The 12500-nt window shown below is 35.2% G+C and overlaps 1 protein-coding gene across 1 annotated transcript in view; it reads right to left on the reverse strand.

Annotated features, from left to right (window-relative positions):
* The window catches only part of tgfbi (transforming growth factor, beta-induced), a 57955-nt gene that overhangs the window by 95 nt on the left and 45360 nt on the right, over positions 1–12500 (reverse strand). The window contains exons 15-17 of the mRNA XM_083652307.1: positions 11957–12015; positions 11458–11482; positions 1–865 (exon numbers count right to left, since the gene is read on the reverse strand). The exon at positions 1–865 is cut by the window's left edge and continues 95 nt beyond it. Coding sequence (XP_083508433.1) covers positions 804–865; positions 11458–11482; positions 11957–12015 — 146 coding nt within the window. The 3' untranslated portion in view covers positions 1–803. The remainder of the gene's footprint in view (positions 866–11457; positions 11483–11956; positions 12016–12500) is intronic.

Raw genomic sequence — 12500 nt, forward strand, 5'->3', positions numbered from 1 at the left:
CACACACACACACACGCGCGCACACACACACACACACACACACACACACACACACACACACACACACACGGACAGAGACAGACAGAAAAAACAATCTTTTGCTACAGTATGTTACAGATGGAATGGACGTGTGCATTCAATTTTCAGAGCTAATTTATCGGGTTTATTAACAAAAATAAAATAAAGAATAAAAATTAAAAAACAGACAACTGAACTGCTGGAGGTGAAAGCGTCTTCTAAAAAGTTGTCTCTGGTTCCAGCTCAAACCATGCAAACATGCTACATGAATATCAAAACAAAATATACGTTTCTTCCACACAAAAACACTTCATTGACACAAGAGACTTAAGTTGCAAAATGTGAAAAATTCAAAAAGTAACTTGTGAAAGCGACGCTCGCTCGGTTAGTGGCTCTGTTGCTTTACAGTTCACAGAAATACTTTTGGTTTTGGTAAATGAAAGCAATTATACAACTTCACAAAAAATATTCCATTATCCTCGTCAGCTCCACAGTGCTGTCCGACTGGAGAGCAGTCTTTGACAAAATTAAACGAAAAATCCCCCCCGATACTTCCACACTGTTATTTATCATCAATCTGTCATGTTCAGGTCATTCCAGGTTTACTCTGTCATCCAGAGTACCTCTAATATCTGTTGTTTGTAACAGTGTTGAAGTGTTTTAGGGGATTTTCCTTTAAACGCGTCTTGTGGAACGTCTTCCAGATTCTTCTGATGTTCTGGTGGCTTTGGGTGCTGGTTCTCCAGATGTTCTGGTGGGTTTGGTTGCTGGTCTCCTGGTGGGTTCTACTGGGTGCGTGTCATCGTCCTGCTGGAGCGACTCTTCATCACCTTCTGGAACAGATCCTCTGAAACACAGATCCAGCCAGCATTCGTTAATAGCGCTGTAGTCTAGTAATGTGTAGTTATGCAGTAATAGCTCTATAGTGTAGTAATGTGTAGTTATGCAGTAATAGCGCTATAGTGTAGTAATGTGTAGTTATGCAGTAATAGCTCTAGTCTAGTAATGTGTAGTTATGCAGTAATAGCTCTATAGTGTAGTAACGTGTAGTTATGCAGTAATAGCTCTATAGTGTAGTAATGTGTAGTTATGCAGTAATAGCTCTATAGTGTAGTAACGTGTAGTTATGTAGTAATAGCTCTATAGTGTAGTAATGTGTAGTTATGCAGTAATAGCTATAGTGTAGTAATGTGTAGTTATGCAGTAATAGCTCTATAGTGTAGTAATGTGTAGTTATGCAGTAATAGCTCTATAGTGTAGTAATGTGTAGTTATGCAGTAATAGCTCTATAGTGTAGTAATGTGTAGTTATGCAGTAATAGCTCTAGTGTAGTAATGTGTAGTTATGCAGTAATAGCTATAGTGTAGTAATGTGTAGTTATGCAGTAATAGCTCTATAGTGTAGTAATGTGTAGTTATGCAGTAATAGCTCTATAGTGTAGTAATGTGTAGTTATGCAGTAATAGCTCTATAGTGTAGTAATGTGTAGTTATGCAGTAATAGCTCTAGTGTAGTAATGTGTAGTTATGCAGTAATAGCTATAGTGTAGTAATGTGTAGTTATGCAGTAATAGCTCTATAGTGTAGTAATGTGTAGTTATGCAGTAATAGCTCTATAGTGTAGTAATGTGTAGTTATGCAGTAATAGCTCTATAGTGTAGTAATGTGTAGTTATGCAGTAATAGCTCTATAGTGTAGTAATGTGTAGTTATGCAGTAATAGCTCTATAGTGTAGTAATGTGTAGTTATGCAGTAATAGCTCTATAGTGTAGTAATGTGTAGTTATGCAGTAATAGCTCTATAGTGTAGTAATGTGTAGTTATGCAGTAATAGCTCTATAGTGTAGTAATGTGTAGTTATGCAGTAATAGCTCTATAGTGTAGTAATGTGTAGTTATGTAGTAATAGCTCTATAGTGTAGTAATGTGTAGTTATGCAGTAATAGCTCTATAGTGTAGTAATGTGTAGTTATGCAGTAATAGCTCTATAGTGTAGTAACGTGTAGTTATGCAGTAATAGCTCTATAGTGTAGTAATGTGTAGTTATGCAGTAATAGCTCTATAGTGTAGTAACGTGTAGTTATGCAGTAATAGCTCTATAGTGTAGTAACGTGTAGTTATGTAGTAATAGCTCTATAGTGTAGTAATGTGTAGTTATGCAGTAATAGCTCTATAGTGTAGTAATGTGTAGTTATGCAGTAATAGCTCTATAGTGTAGTAATGTGTAGTTATGCAGTAATAGCTCTATAGTGTAGTAATGTGTAGTTATGCAGTAATAGCTCTATAGTGTAGTAATGTGTAGTTATGCAGTAATAGCTCTGGTGTAGTAATGTGTAGTTATGCAGTAATAGCTCTAGTGTAGTAATGTGTAGTTATGCAGTAATAGCTCTATAGTGTAGTAATGTGTAGTTATGCAGTAATAGCTCTATAGTGTAGTAATGTGTAGTTATGCAGTAATAGCTCTAGTGTAGTAATGTGTAGTTATGCAGTAATAGCTCTGGTGTAGTAACGTGTAGTTATGCAGTGATAGCTCTAGTGTAGTAATGTGTAGTTATGCAGTAATAGCTCTATAGTGTAGTAACGTGTAGTTATGTAGTAATAGCTCTATAGTGTAGTAATGTGTAGTTATGCAGTAATAGCTCTATAGTGTAGTAATGTGTAGTTATGCAGTAATAGCTCTATAGTGTAGTAATGTGTAGTTATGCAGTAATAGCTCTATAGTGTAGTAATGTGTAGTTATGCAGTAATAGCTCTATAGTGTAGTAATGTGTAGTTATGCAGTAATAGCTCTATAGTGTAGTAATGTGTAGTTATGCAGTAATAGCTCTGGTGTAGTAATGTGTAGTTATGCAGTAATAGCTCTAGTGTAGTAATGTGTAGTTATGCAGTAATAGCTCTATAGTGTAGTAATGTGTAGTTATGCAGTAATAGCTCTATAGTGTAGTAATGTGTAGTTATGCAGTAATAGCTCTATAGTGTAGTAATATGTAGTTGTGCAGTAATAGCTATAGTGTAGTAATGTGTAGTTATGCAGTAATAGCTCTATAGTGTAGTAATGTGTAGTTATGCAGTAATAGCTCTATAGTGTAGTAATGTGTAGTTATGCAGTAATAGCTCTATAGTGTAGTAACGTGTAGTTATGCAGTAATAGCTCTATAGTGTAGTAATGTGTAGTTATGCAGTAATAGCTCTATAGTGTAGTAATGTGTAGTTGTGCAGTAATAGCTCTATAGTGTAGTAATGTGTAGTTATGCAGTAATAGCTCTATAGTGTAGTAATGTGTAGTTATGCAGTAATAGCTCTATGGTGTAGTAATGTGTAGTTATGCAGTAATAGCTCTATAGTGTAGTAACGCGTAGTTATGCAGTAATAGCTCTATAGTGTAGTAATGTGTAGTTATGCAGTAATAGCTCTATGGTGTAGTAATGTGTAGTTATGCAGTAATAGCTCTATAGTGTAGTAATGTGTAGTTATGCAGTAATAGCTCTATAGTGTAGTAATGTGTAGTTATGCAGTAATAGCTATAGTGTAGTAATGTGTAGTTATGCAGTAATAGCTCTATAGTGTAGTAATGTGTAGTTATGCAGTAATAGCTCTATAGTGTAGTAATGTGTAGTTATGCAGTAATAGCTCTGGTGTAGTAACGTGTAGTTATGCAGTAATAGCTCTATAGTGTAGTAATGTGTAGTTATGCAGTAATAGCTCTATAGTGTAGTAATGTGTAGTTATGCAGTAATAGCTCTATAGTGTAGTAATGTGTAGTTATGCAGTAATAGCTATAGTGTAGTAATGTGTAGTTATGCAGTAATAGCTCTATAGTGTAGTAATGTGTAGTTATGCAGTAATAGCTCTATAGTGTAGTAACGTGTAGTTATGCAGTAATAGCTCTATAGTGTAGTAATGTGTAGTTATGCAGTAATAGCTCTATAGTGTAGTAATGTGTAGTTATGCAGTAATAGCTCTGGTGTAGTAACGTGTAGTTATGCAGTAATAGCTCTATAGTGTAGTAATGTGTAGTTATGCAGTAATAGCTCTATAGTGTAGTAATGTGTAGTTATGCAGTAATAGCTCTATAGTGTAGTAATGTGTAGTTATGCAGTAATAGCTCTATAGTGTAGTAATGTGTAGTTGTGCAGTAATAGCTCTATAGTGTAGTAATGTGTAGTTATGCAGTAATAGCTCTATAGTGTAGTAATGTGTAGTTATGCAGTAATAGCTCTATAGTGTAGTAATGTGTAGTTATGCAGTAATAGCTCTATAGTGTAGTAACGTGTAGTTATGCAGTAATAGCTCTATAGTGTAGTAACGTGTAGTTATGCAGTAATAGCTCTATAGTGTAGTAACGTGTAGTTATGCAGTAATAGCTCTATAGTGTAGTAATGTGTAGTTATGCAGTAATAGCTCTATAGTGTAGTAACGTGTAGTTATGCAGTAATAGCTCTATAGTGTAGTAATGTGTAGTTATGCAGTAATAGCTCTATAGTGTAGTAATGTGTAGTTATGCAGTAATAGCTCTATAGTGTAGTAACGTGTAGTTATGCAGTAATAGCTCTAGTGTAGTAACGTGTAGTTATGCAGTAATAGCTCTATAGTGTAGTAATGTGTAGTTATGCAGTAATAGCTCTATAGTGTAGTAATGTGTAGTTATGCAGTAATAGCTCTATAGTGTAGTAATGTGTAGTTATGCAGTAATAGCTCTATAGTGTAGTAATGTGTAGTTATGCAGTAATAGCTCTATAGTGTAGTAATGTGTAGTTGTGCAGTAATAGCTCTATAGTGTAGTAATGTGTAGTTATGCAGTAATAGCTCTATAGTGTAGTAATGTGTAGTTGTGCAGTAATAGCTCTATAGTGTAGTAATGTGTAGTTATGCAGTAATAGCTCTATAGTGTAGTAATGTGTAGTTGTGCAGTAATAGCTATAGTGTAGTAATGTGTAGTTATGTGGTAATAGCTCTATAGTGTAGTAATGTGTAGTTATGCAGTAATAGCTCTAGTGTAGTAATGTGTAGTTATGCAGTAATAGCTCTATAGTGTAGTAATGTGTAGTTATGTAGTAATAGCTCTATAGTGTAGTAATGTGTAGTTATGCAGTAATAGCTCTAGTGTAGTAATGTGTAGTTATGCAGTAATAGCTCTATAGTGTAGTAATGTGTAGTTGTGCAGTAATAGCTCTATAGTGTAGTAATGTGTAGTTATGCAGTAATAGCTCTATAGTGTAGTAATGTGTAGTTGTGCAGTAATAGCTCTATAGTGTAGTAATGTGTAGTTATGCAGTAATAGCTCTATAGTGTAGTAATGTGTAGTTATGCAGTAATAGCTCTAGTGTAGTAATGTGTATTTATGCAGTAATAGCTCTATAGTGTAGTAACGTGTAGTTATGCAGTAATAGCTCTATAGTGTAGTAATGTGTAGTTATGCAGTAATAGCTCTATAGTGTAGTAACGTGTAGTTATGCAGTAATAGCTCTATAGTGTAGTAATGTGTATTTATGCAGTAATAGCTATAGTGTAGTAATGTGTAGTTATGCAGTAATAGCTCTATAGTGTAGTAACGTGTAGTTATGCAGTAATAGCTCTATAGTGTAGTAACGTGTAGTTATGCAGTAATAGCTCTATAGTGTAGTAATGTGTAGTTATGCAGTAATAGCTCTATAGTGTAGTAATGTGTAGTTATGCAGTAATAGCTCTATAGTGTAGTAATGTGTAGTTATGCAGTAATAGCTCTATAGTGTAGTAACGTGTAGTTATGCAGTAATAGCTCTATAGTGTAGTAATGTGTAGTTATGCAGTAATAGCTCTATAGTGTAGTAATGTGTAGTTATGCAGTAATAGCTCTATAGTGTAGTAATGTGTAGTTATGCAGTAATAGCTATAGTGTAGTAATGTGTAGTTATGCAGTAATAGCTCTATAGTGTAGTAATGTGTAGTTATGCAGTAATAGCTCTATAGTGTAGTAATGTGTAGTTATGCAGTAATAGCTCTATAGTGTAGTAACGTGTAGTTATGCAGTGATAGCTCTATAGTGTAGTAATGTGTAGTTATGCAGTAATAGCTCTATAGTGTAGTAATGTGTAGTTATGTAGTAATAGCTCTATAGTGTAGTAATGTGTAGTTATGTAGTAATAGCTCTATAGTGTAGTAATGTGTAGTTGTGCAGTAATAGCTCTAGTGTAGTAATGTGTAGTTATGCAGTAATAGCTCTATAGTGTAGTAATGTGTAGTTATGCAGTAATAGCTCTATAGTGTAGTAACGTGTAGTTATGCAGTAATAGCTCTATAGTGTAGTAATGTGTAGTTATGCAGTAATAGCTCTATAGTGCAGTAACGTGTAGTTATGCAGTAATAGCTCTATAGTGTAGTAATGTGTAGTTATGTAGTAATAGCTCTATAGTGTAGTAATGTGTAGTTATGCAGTAATAGCTCTATAGTGTAGTAATGTGTAGTTATGCAGTAATAGCTCTATAGTGTAGTAATGTGTAGTTATGCAGTAATAGCTCTATAGTGTAGTAATGTGTAGTTATGCAGTAATAGCTCTGGTGTAGTAATGTGTAGTTATGCAGTAATAGCTCTATAGTGTAGTAACGTGTAGTTATGCAGTAATAGCTCTAGTGTAGTAACGTGTAGTTATGCAGTAATAGCTCTGGTGTAGTAATGTGTAGTTATGCAGTAATAGCTCTATAGTGTAGTAACGTGTAGTTATGTAGTAATAGCTCTATAGTGTAGTAATGTGTAGTTATGCAGTAATAGCTCTATAGTGTAGTAATGTGTAGTTATGCAGTAATAGCTCTATAGTGTAGTAACGTGTAGTTATGCAGTAATAGCTCTATAGTGTAGTAACGTGTAGTTATGCAGTAATAGCTCTATAGTGTAGTAATGTGTAGTTATGCAGTAATAGCTCTATAGTGTAGTAATGTGTAGTTATGCAGTAATAGCTCTATAGTGTAGTAACGTGTAGTTATGCAGTATTAGCTCTATAGTGTAGTAACGTGTAGTTATGCAGTAATAGCTCTATAGTGTAGTAATGTGTAGTTATGCAGTAATAGCTCTATAGTGTAGTAATGTGTAGTTATGCAGTAATAGCTCTATAGTGTAGTAACGTGTAGTTATGCAGTAATAGCTCTATAGTGTAGTAATGTGTAGTTATGCAGTAATAGCTATAGTGTAGTAATGTGTAGTTATGCAGTAATAGCTATAGTGTAGTAATGTGTAGTTATGCAGTAATAGCTCTATAGTGTAGTAACGTGTAGTTATGTAGTAATAGCTCTATAGTGTAGTAATGTGTAGTTATGCAGTAATAGCTCTATAGTGTAGTAATGTGTAGTTATGCAGTAATAGCTCTATAGTGTAGTAATGTGTAGTTATGCAGTAATAGCTCTATAGTGTAGTAATGTGTAGTTATGCAGTAATAGCTCTATAGTGTAGTAATGTGTAGTTATGCAGTAATAGCTCTATAGTGTAGTAATGTGTAGTTATGCAGTAATAGCTCTATAGTGTAGTAATGTGTAGTTATGCAGTAATAGCTCTATAGTGTAGTAATGTGTAGTTATGCAGTAATAGCTCTATAGTGTAGTAATGTGTAGTTATGCAGTAATAGCTCTATAGTGTAGTAACGTGTAGTTATGCAGTAATAGCTCTATAGTGTAGTAATGTGTAGTTATGCAGTAATAGCTATAGTGTAGTAACGTGTAGTTATGCAGTAATAGCTCTATAGTGTAGTAATGTGTAGTTATGCAGTAATAGCTCTATAGTGTAGTAATGTGTAGTTATGCAGTAATAGCTCTATAGTGTAGTAATGTGTAGTTATGCAGTAATAGCTCTATAGTGTAGTAATGTGTAGTTATGCAGTAATAGCTCTATAGTGTAGTAACGTGTAGTTATGCAGTAATAGCTCTATAGTGTAGTAATGTGTAGTTATGCAGTAATAGCTATAGTGTAGTAATGTGTAGTTATGCAGTAATAGCTCTATAGTGTAGTAACGTGTAGTTATGCAGTAATAGCTCTATAGTGTAGTAATGTGTAGTTATGCAGTAATAGCTCTATAGTGTAGTAATGTGTAGTTATGCAGTAATAGCTATAGTGTAGTAATGTGTAGTTATGCAGTAATAGCTCTATAGTGTAGTAATGTGTAGTTATGCAGTAATAGCTCTATAGTGTAGTAATGTGTAGTTATGCAGTAATAGCTCTATAGTGTAGTAACGTGTAGTTATGCAGTAATAGCTCTATAGTGTAGTAACGTGTAGTTATGCAGTAATAGCTCTATAGTGTAGTAATGTGTAGTTATGCAGTAATAGCTCTATAGTGTAGTAACGTGTAGTTATGCAGTAATAGCTCTATAGTGTAGTAATGTGTAGTTATGCAGTAATAGCTCTATAGTGTAGTAATGTGTAGTTATGCAGTAATAGCTCTATAGTGTAGTAATGTGTATTTATGCAGTAATAGCTCTATAGTGTAGTAATGTGTAGTTATGCAGTAATAGCTCTATAGTGTAGTAATGTGTAGTTATGCAGTAATAGCTCTATAGTGTAGTAATGTGTAGTTATGCAGTAATAGCTCTATAGTGTAGTAATGTGTAGTTATGCAGTAATAGCTCTATAGTGTAGTAATGTGTAGTTATGCAGTAATAGCTCTATAGTGTAGTAATGTGTAGTTATGCAGTAATAGCTCTATAGTGTAGTAATGTGTAGTTATGCAGTAATAGCTCTATAGTGTAGTAATGTGTAGTTATGTAGTAATAGCTCTATAGTGTAGTAACGTGTAGTTATGCAGTAATAGCTCTATAGTGTAGTAATGTGTAGTTATGCAGTAATAGCTCTATAGTGTAGTAATGTGTAGTTATGCAGTAATAGCTCTATAGTGTAGTAATGTGTAGTTATGTAGTAATAGCTCTATAGTGTAGTAACGTGTAGTTATGCAGTAATAGCTCTATAGTGTAGTAATGTGTAGTTATGTAGTAATAGCTCTATAGTGTAGTAACGTGTAGTTATGCAGTAATAGCTATAGTGTAGTAATGTGTAGTTATGTAGTAATAGCTCTATAGTGTAGTAATGTGTAGTTATGCAGTAATAGCTCTATAGTGTAGTAATGTGTAGTTATGCAGTAATAGCTCTATAGTGTAGTAATGTGTAGTTATGCAGTAATAGCTCTATAGTGTAGTAATGTGTAGTTATGTAGTAATAGCTATAGTGTAGTAATGTGTAGTTATGTAGTAATAGCTCTATAGTGTAGTAACGTGTAGTTATGCAGTAATAGCTCTATAGTGTAGTAATGTGTAGTTATGCAGTAATAGCTCTATAGTGTAGTAATGTGTAGTTATGCAGTAATAGCTCTATAGTGTAGTAATGTGTAGTTATGCAGTAATAGCTCTATAGTGTAGTAATGTGTAGTTATGCAGTAATAGCTCTATAGTGTAGTAACGTGTAGTTATGCAGTAATAGCTCTATAGTGTAGTAACGTGTAGTTATGCAGTAATAGCTCTATAGTGTAGTAACGTGTAGTTATGCAGTAATAGCTCTATAGTGTAGTAATGTGTAGTTATGCAGTAATAGCTCTATAGTGTAGTAACGTGTAGTTATGCAGTAATAGCTCTATAGTGTAGTAATGTGTAGTTATGCAGTAATAGCTATAGTGTAGTAATGTGTAGTTATGCAGTAATAGCTCTATAGTGTAGTAATGTGTAGTTATGCAGTAATAGCTCTATAGTGTAGTAATGTGTAGTTATGCAGTAATAGCTCTATAGTGTAGTAATGTGTAGTTATGCAGTAATAGCTCTATAGTGTAGTAATGTGTAGTTATGCAGTAATAGCTCTATAGTGTAGTAATGTGTAGTTATGCAGTAATAGCTCTATAGTGTAGTAACGTGTAGTTATGCAGTAATAGCTCTATAGTGTAGTAATGTGTAGTTATGCAGTAATAGCTCTATAGTGTAGTAATGTGTAGTTATGCAGTAATAGCTCTATAGTGTACGGATTTACATCCGTACACTTCAGGGCGAACAGATAGATCAAGTTAATTCCTATAAATACCTCGGCATCTGGCTGGACTCAAAACTCTCCTTTCACACTCACATAGAATACCTTACAAAAAAGCTAAGAATAAAAATAGGTTTTCTGTATAGGAACAAATCCTGTTTCTCACTTTCTACTAGGAAATCTTTAGTACAGTCACTAATAATGTCGGTTTTCGATTATGGAGACATCTTATATATGCACGCCTCCCCCTCCATTTTGAAGCCGCTAGACGCAGTATATCACAGTGCTCTGCGTTTCATCACAGGTGACGGCTTTCGTACTCATCACTGCACTTTATATAATAAGGTGGGCTGGCCCTCCCTGACGATTCGAAGAGAGCAACACTGCTTATTGTTCATTTATAAAGCTCTAACCGGAAAGCTCCCCTTGTACCTGTCCTCACTCCTCACCCATATCAACACAAGTCATCAAACACGCTCACGTTCTCACATCAGACTGTTTACTCCGCGTGTGAGGTCGGAGCAAGGTAAGACTGCCTTTTCTTATTATGCCCCAGACAAATGGAACAGTCTTCAGAACACATTGAAATTGGACCACTTTGTCTCCTTTGAAGCCTTCAAAGCGCTCTCACAGAGCACTCTTCAGGAGGAATGCTCGTGTTTTTGAGTGTGAATATTGTAATCTTGTCTGTCTGTAACTTCTGTATATGTTCTTTTGTAACAGGGCGCTCTTGGAAATGAGAGCTCGCTCTCAAGTGCTTCCCTGTATAAATAAAGGCTAAATAAAAAAAAAAAATAGTGTAGTAACGTGTAGTTATGCAGTAATAGCTCTATAGTGTAGTAATGTGTAGTTATGCAGTAATAGCTCTATAGTGTAGTAATGTGTAGTTATGCAGTAATAGCTCTATAGTGTAGTAATGTGTAGTTATGCAGTAATAGCTCTATAGTGTAGTAATGTGTAGTTATGCAGTAATAGCTCTATAGTGTAGTAATGTGTAGTTATGCAGTAATAGCTCTATAGTGTAGTAATGTGTAGTTATGCAGTAATAGCTCTATAGTGTAGTAATGTGTAGTTATGCAGTAATAGCTCTATAGTGTAGTAATGTGTAGTTATGCAGTAATAGCTCTATAGTGTAGTAATGTGTAGTTATGCAGTAATAGCTCTATAGTGTAGTAATGTGTAGTTATGCAGTAATAGCTCTATAGTGTAGTAATGTGTAGTTATGCAGTAATAGCTCTATAGTGTAGTAATGTGTAGTTATGCAGTAATAGCTCTATAGTGTAGTAATGTGTAGTTATGCAGTAATAGCTCTATAGTGTAGTAACGTGTAGTTATGCAGTAATAGCTCTATAGTGTAGTAATGTGTAGTTATGCAGTAATAGCTCTATAGTGTAGTAATGTGTAGTTATGCAGTAATAGCTCTATAGTGTATGGCTGATTCTCTTTGCAGAAAGTTGATTTTCTCTCAAACTCACCGTTCCTGAAGCTCTTGGAGTCGGACTGCGGAGAGAAAGAATCAAATCATCAAAATCAAACCCAAATCTGTGTCACACCTGACATCTAAGGGTCAAAAGCATGCGGCTGAAATCTTTGGTGCCAAGTGATGATGTCACCAGCTGTTGTGCTCTATAGATTTCTGTCCTTCATCTCCCTCAGTATCTCTGCTGCAGGTGCAACCCGATCTCCAAAAAAATTGTAAAATAGCAACGTTTGTGGACAAACGTTGCTATTTTACAATTTCGGCTAAGAAATTGTAAAATGGTAACGTATGTGTCTACAGAGGTGGGCGTGGTTTGGGCGTGTTTTACGGAAATTTTCTGTTTCTAACCCCTCCCCCTACTCTAATCCTAACCCTAAAATCTCAGAACGTTACTATTTTACAATTTTCGAGCCGAAATTGTAAAATAGCAACGTTGGTCCAAAACGTTGGTATTATACAATTTTCTGTGAGACTGTGTTGGCAGGTGTCCTTACCCTAGAGGAGGAAACGGTCCCGGCCGGTCCATCCGCTTGCTCCCGGTCCACTTTAGGTGCTGCAGAGAGACAAAGAGACAGACAGAGAGACATACAGACAGACAGAGAGAGAGAGAGATACAGACAGACAGACAGACAGACAAACAGACAGAGACAGACAGACAGACAGACAGACAGACAGACAGACAGACAGAAAGACAGACAGACAGACAGACAGACAGACAGACACAGACAGACAGACAGACAGACAGAGAGCCAGACAGACAGACAGACAGACAGACAGTGTCAGCAGGTCAAACTACATCAGATTATTAAAGTACCGTAAATTCCGGACTATAAGACCCACCGGTGTATAAGCCGCGGGACCAAAATTGACTATTTTTTTCTTCTATAAGCCGCACCGGTCTATAAGCCGCGGGTGTTTTGATGTTTAATTACCATATGAAAGGGTTCGTGCACAGAGAGGAATGTCGGGAAAGCGATGGCTGTTTGGGGAAGCTCCCATTTATTAACATTTCAACAAAACAAAACAAAAGTCAGGTCA

The sequence above is a fragment of the Poromitra crassiceps genome, assembly GCF_964638095.1.
Source record: "Poromitra crassiceps genome assembly, chromosome: 15".
Classification (NCBI taxonomy): Eukaryota; Metazoa; Chordata; class Actinopteri; order Beryciformes; family Melamphaidae; genus Poromitra; species Poromitra crassiceps.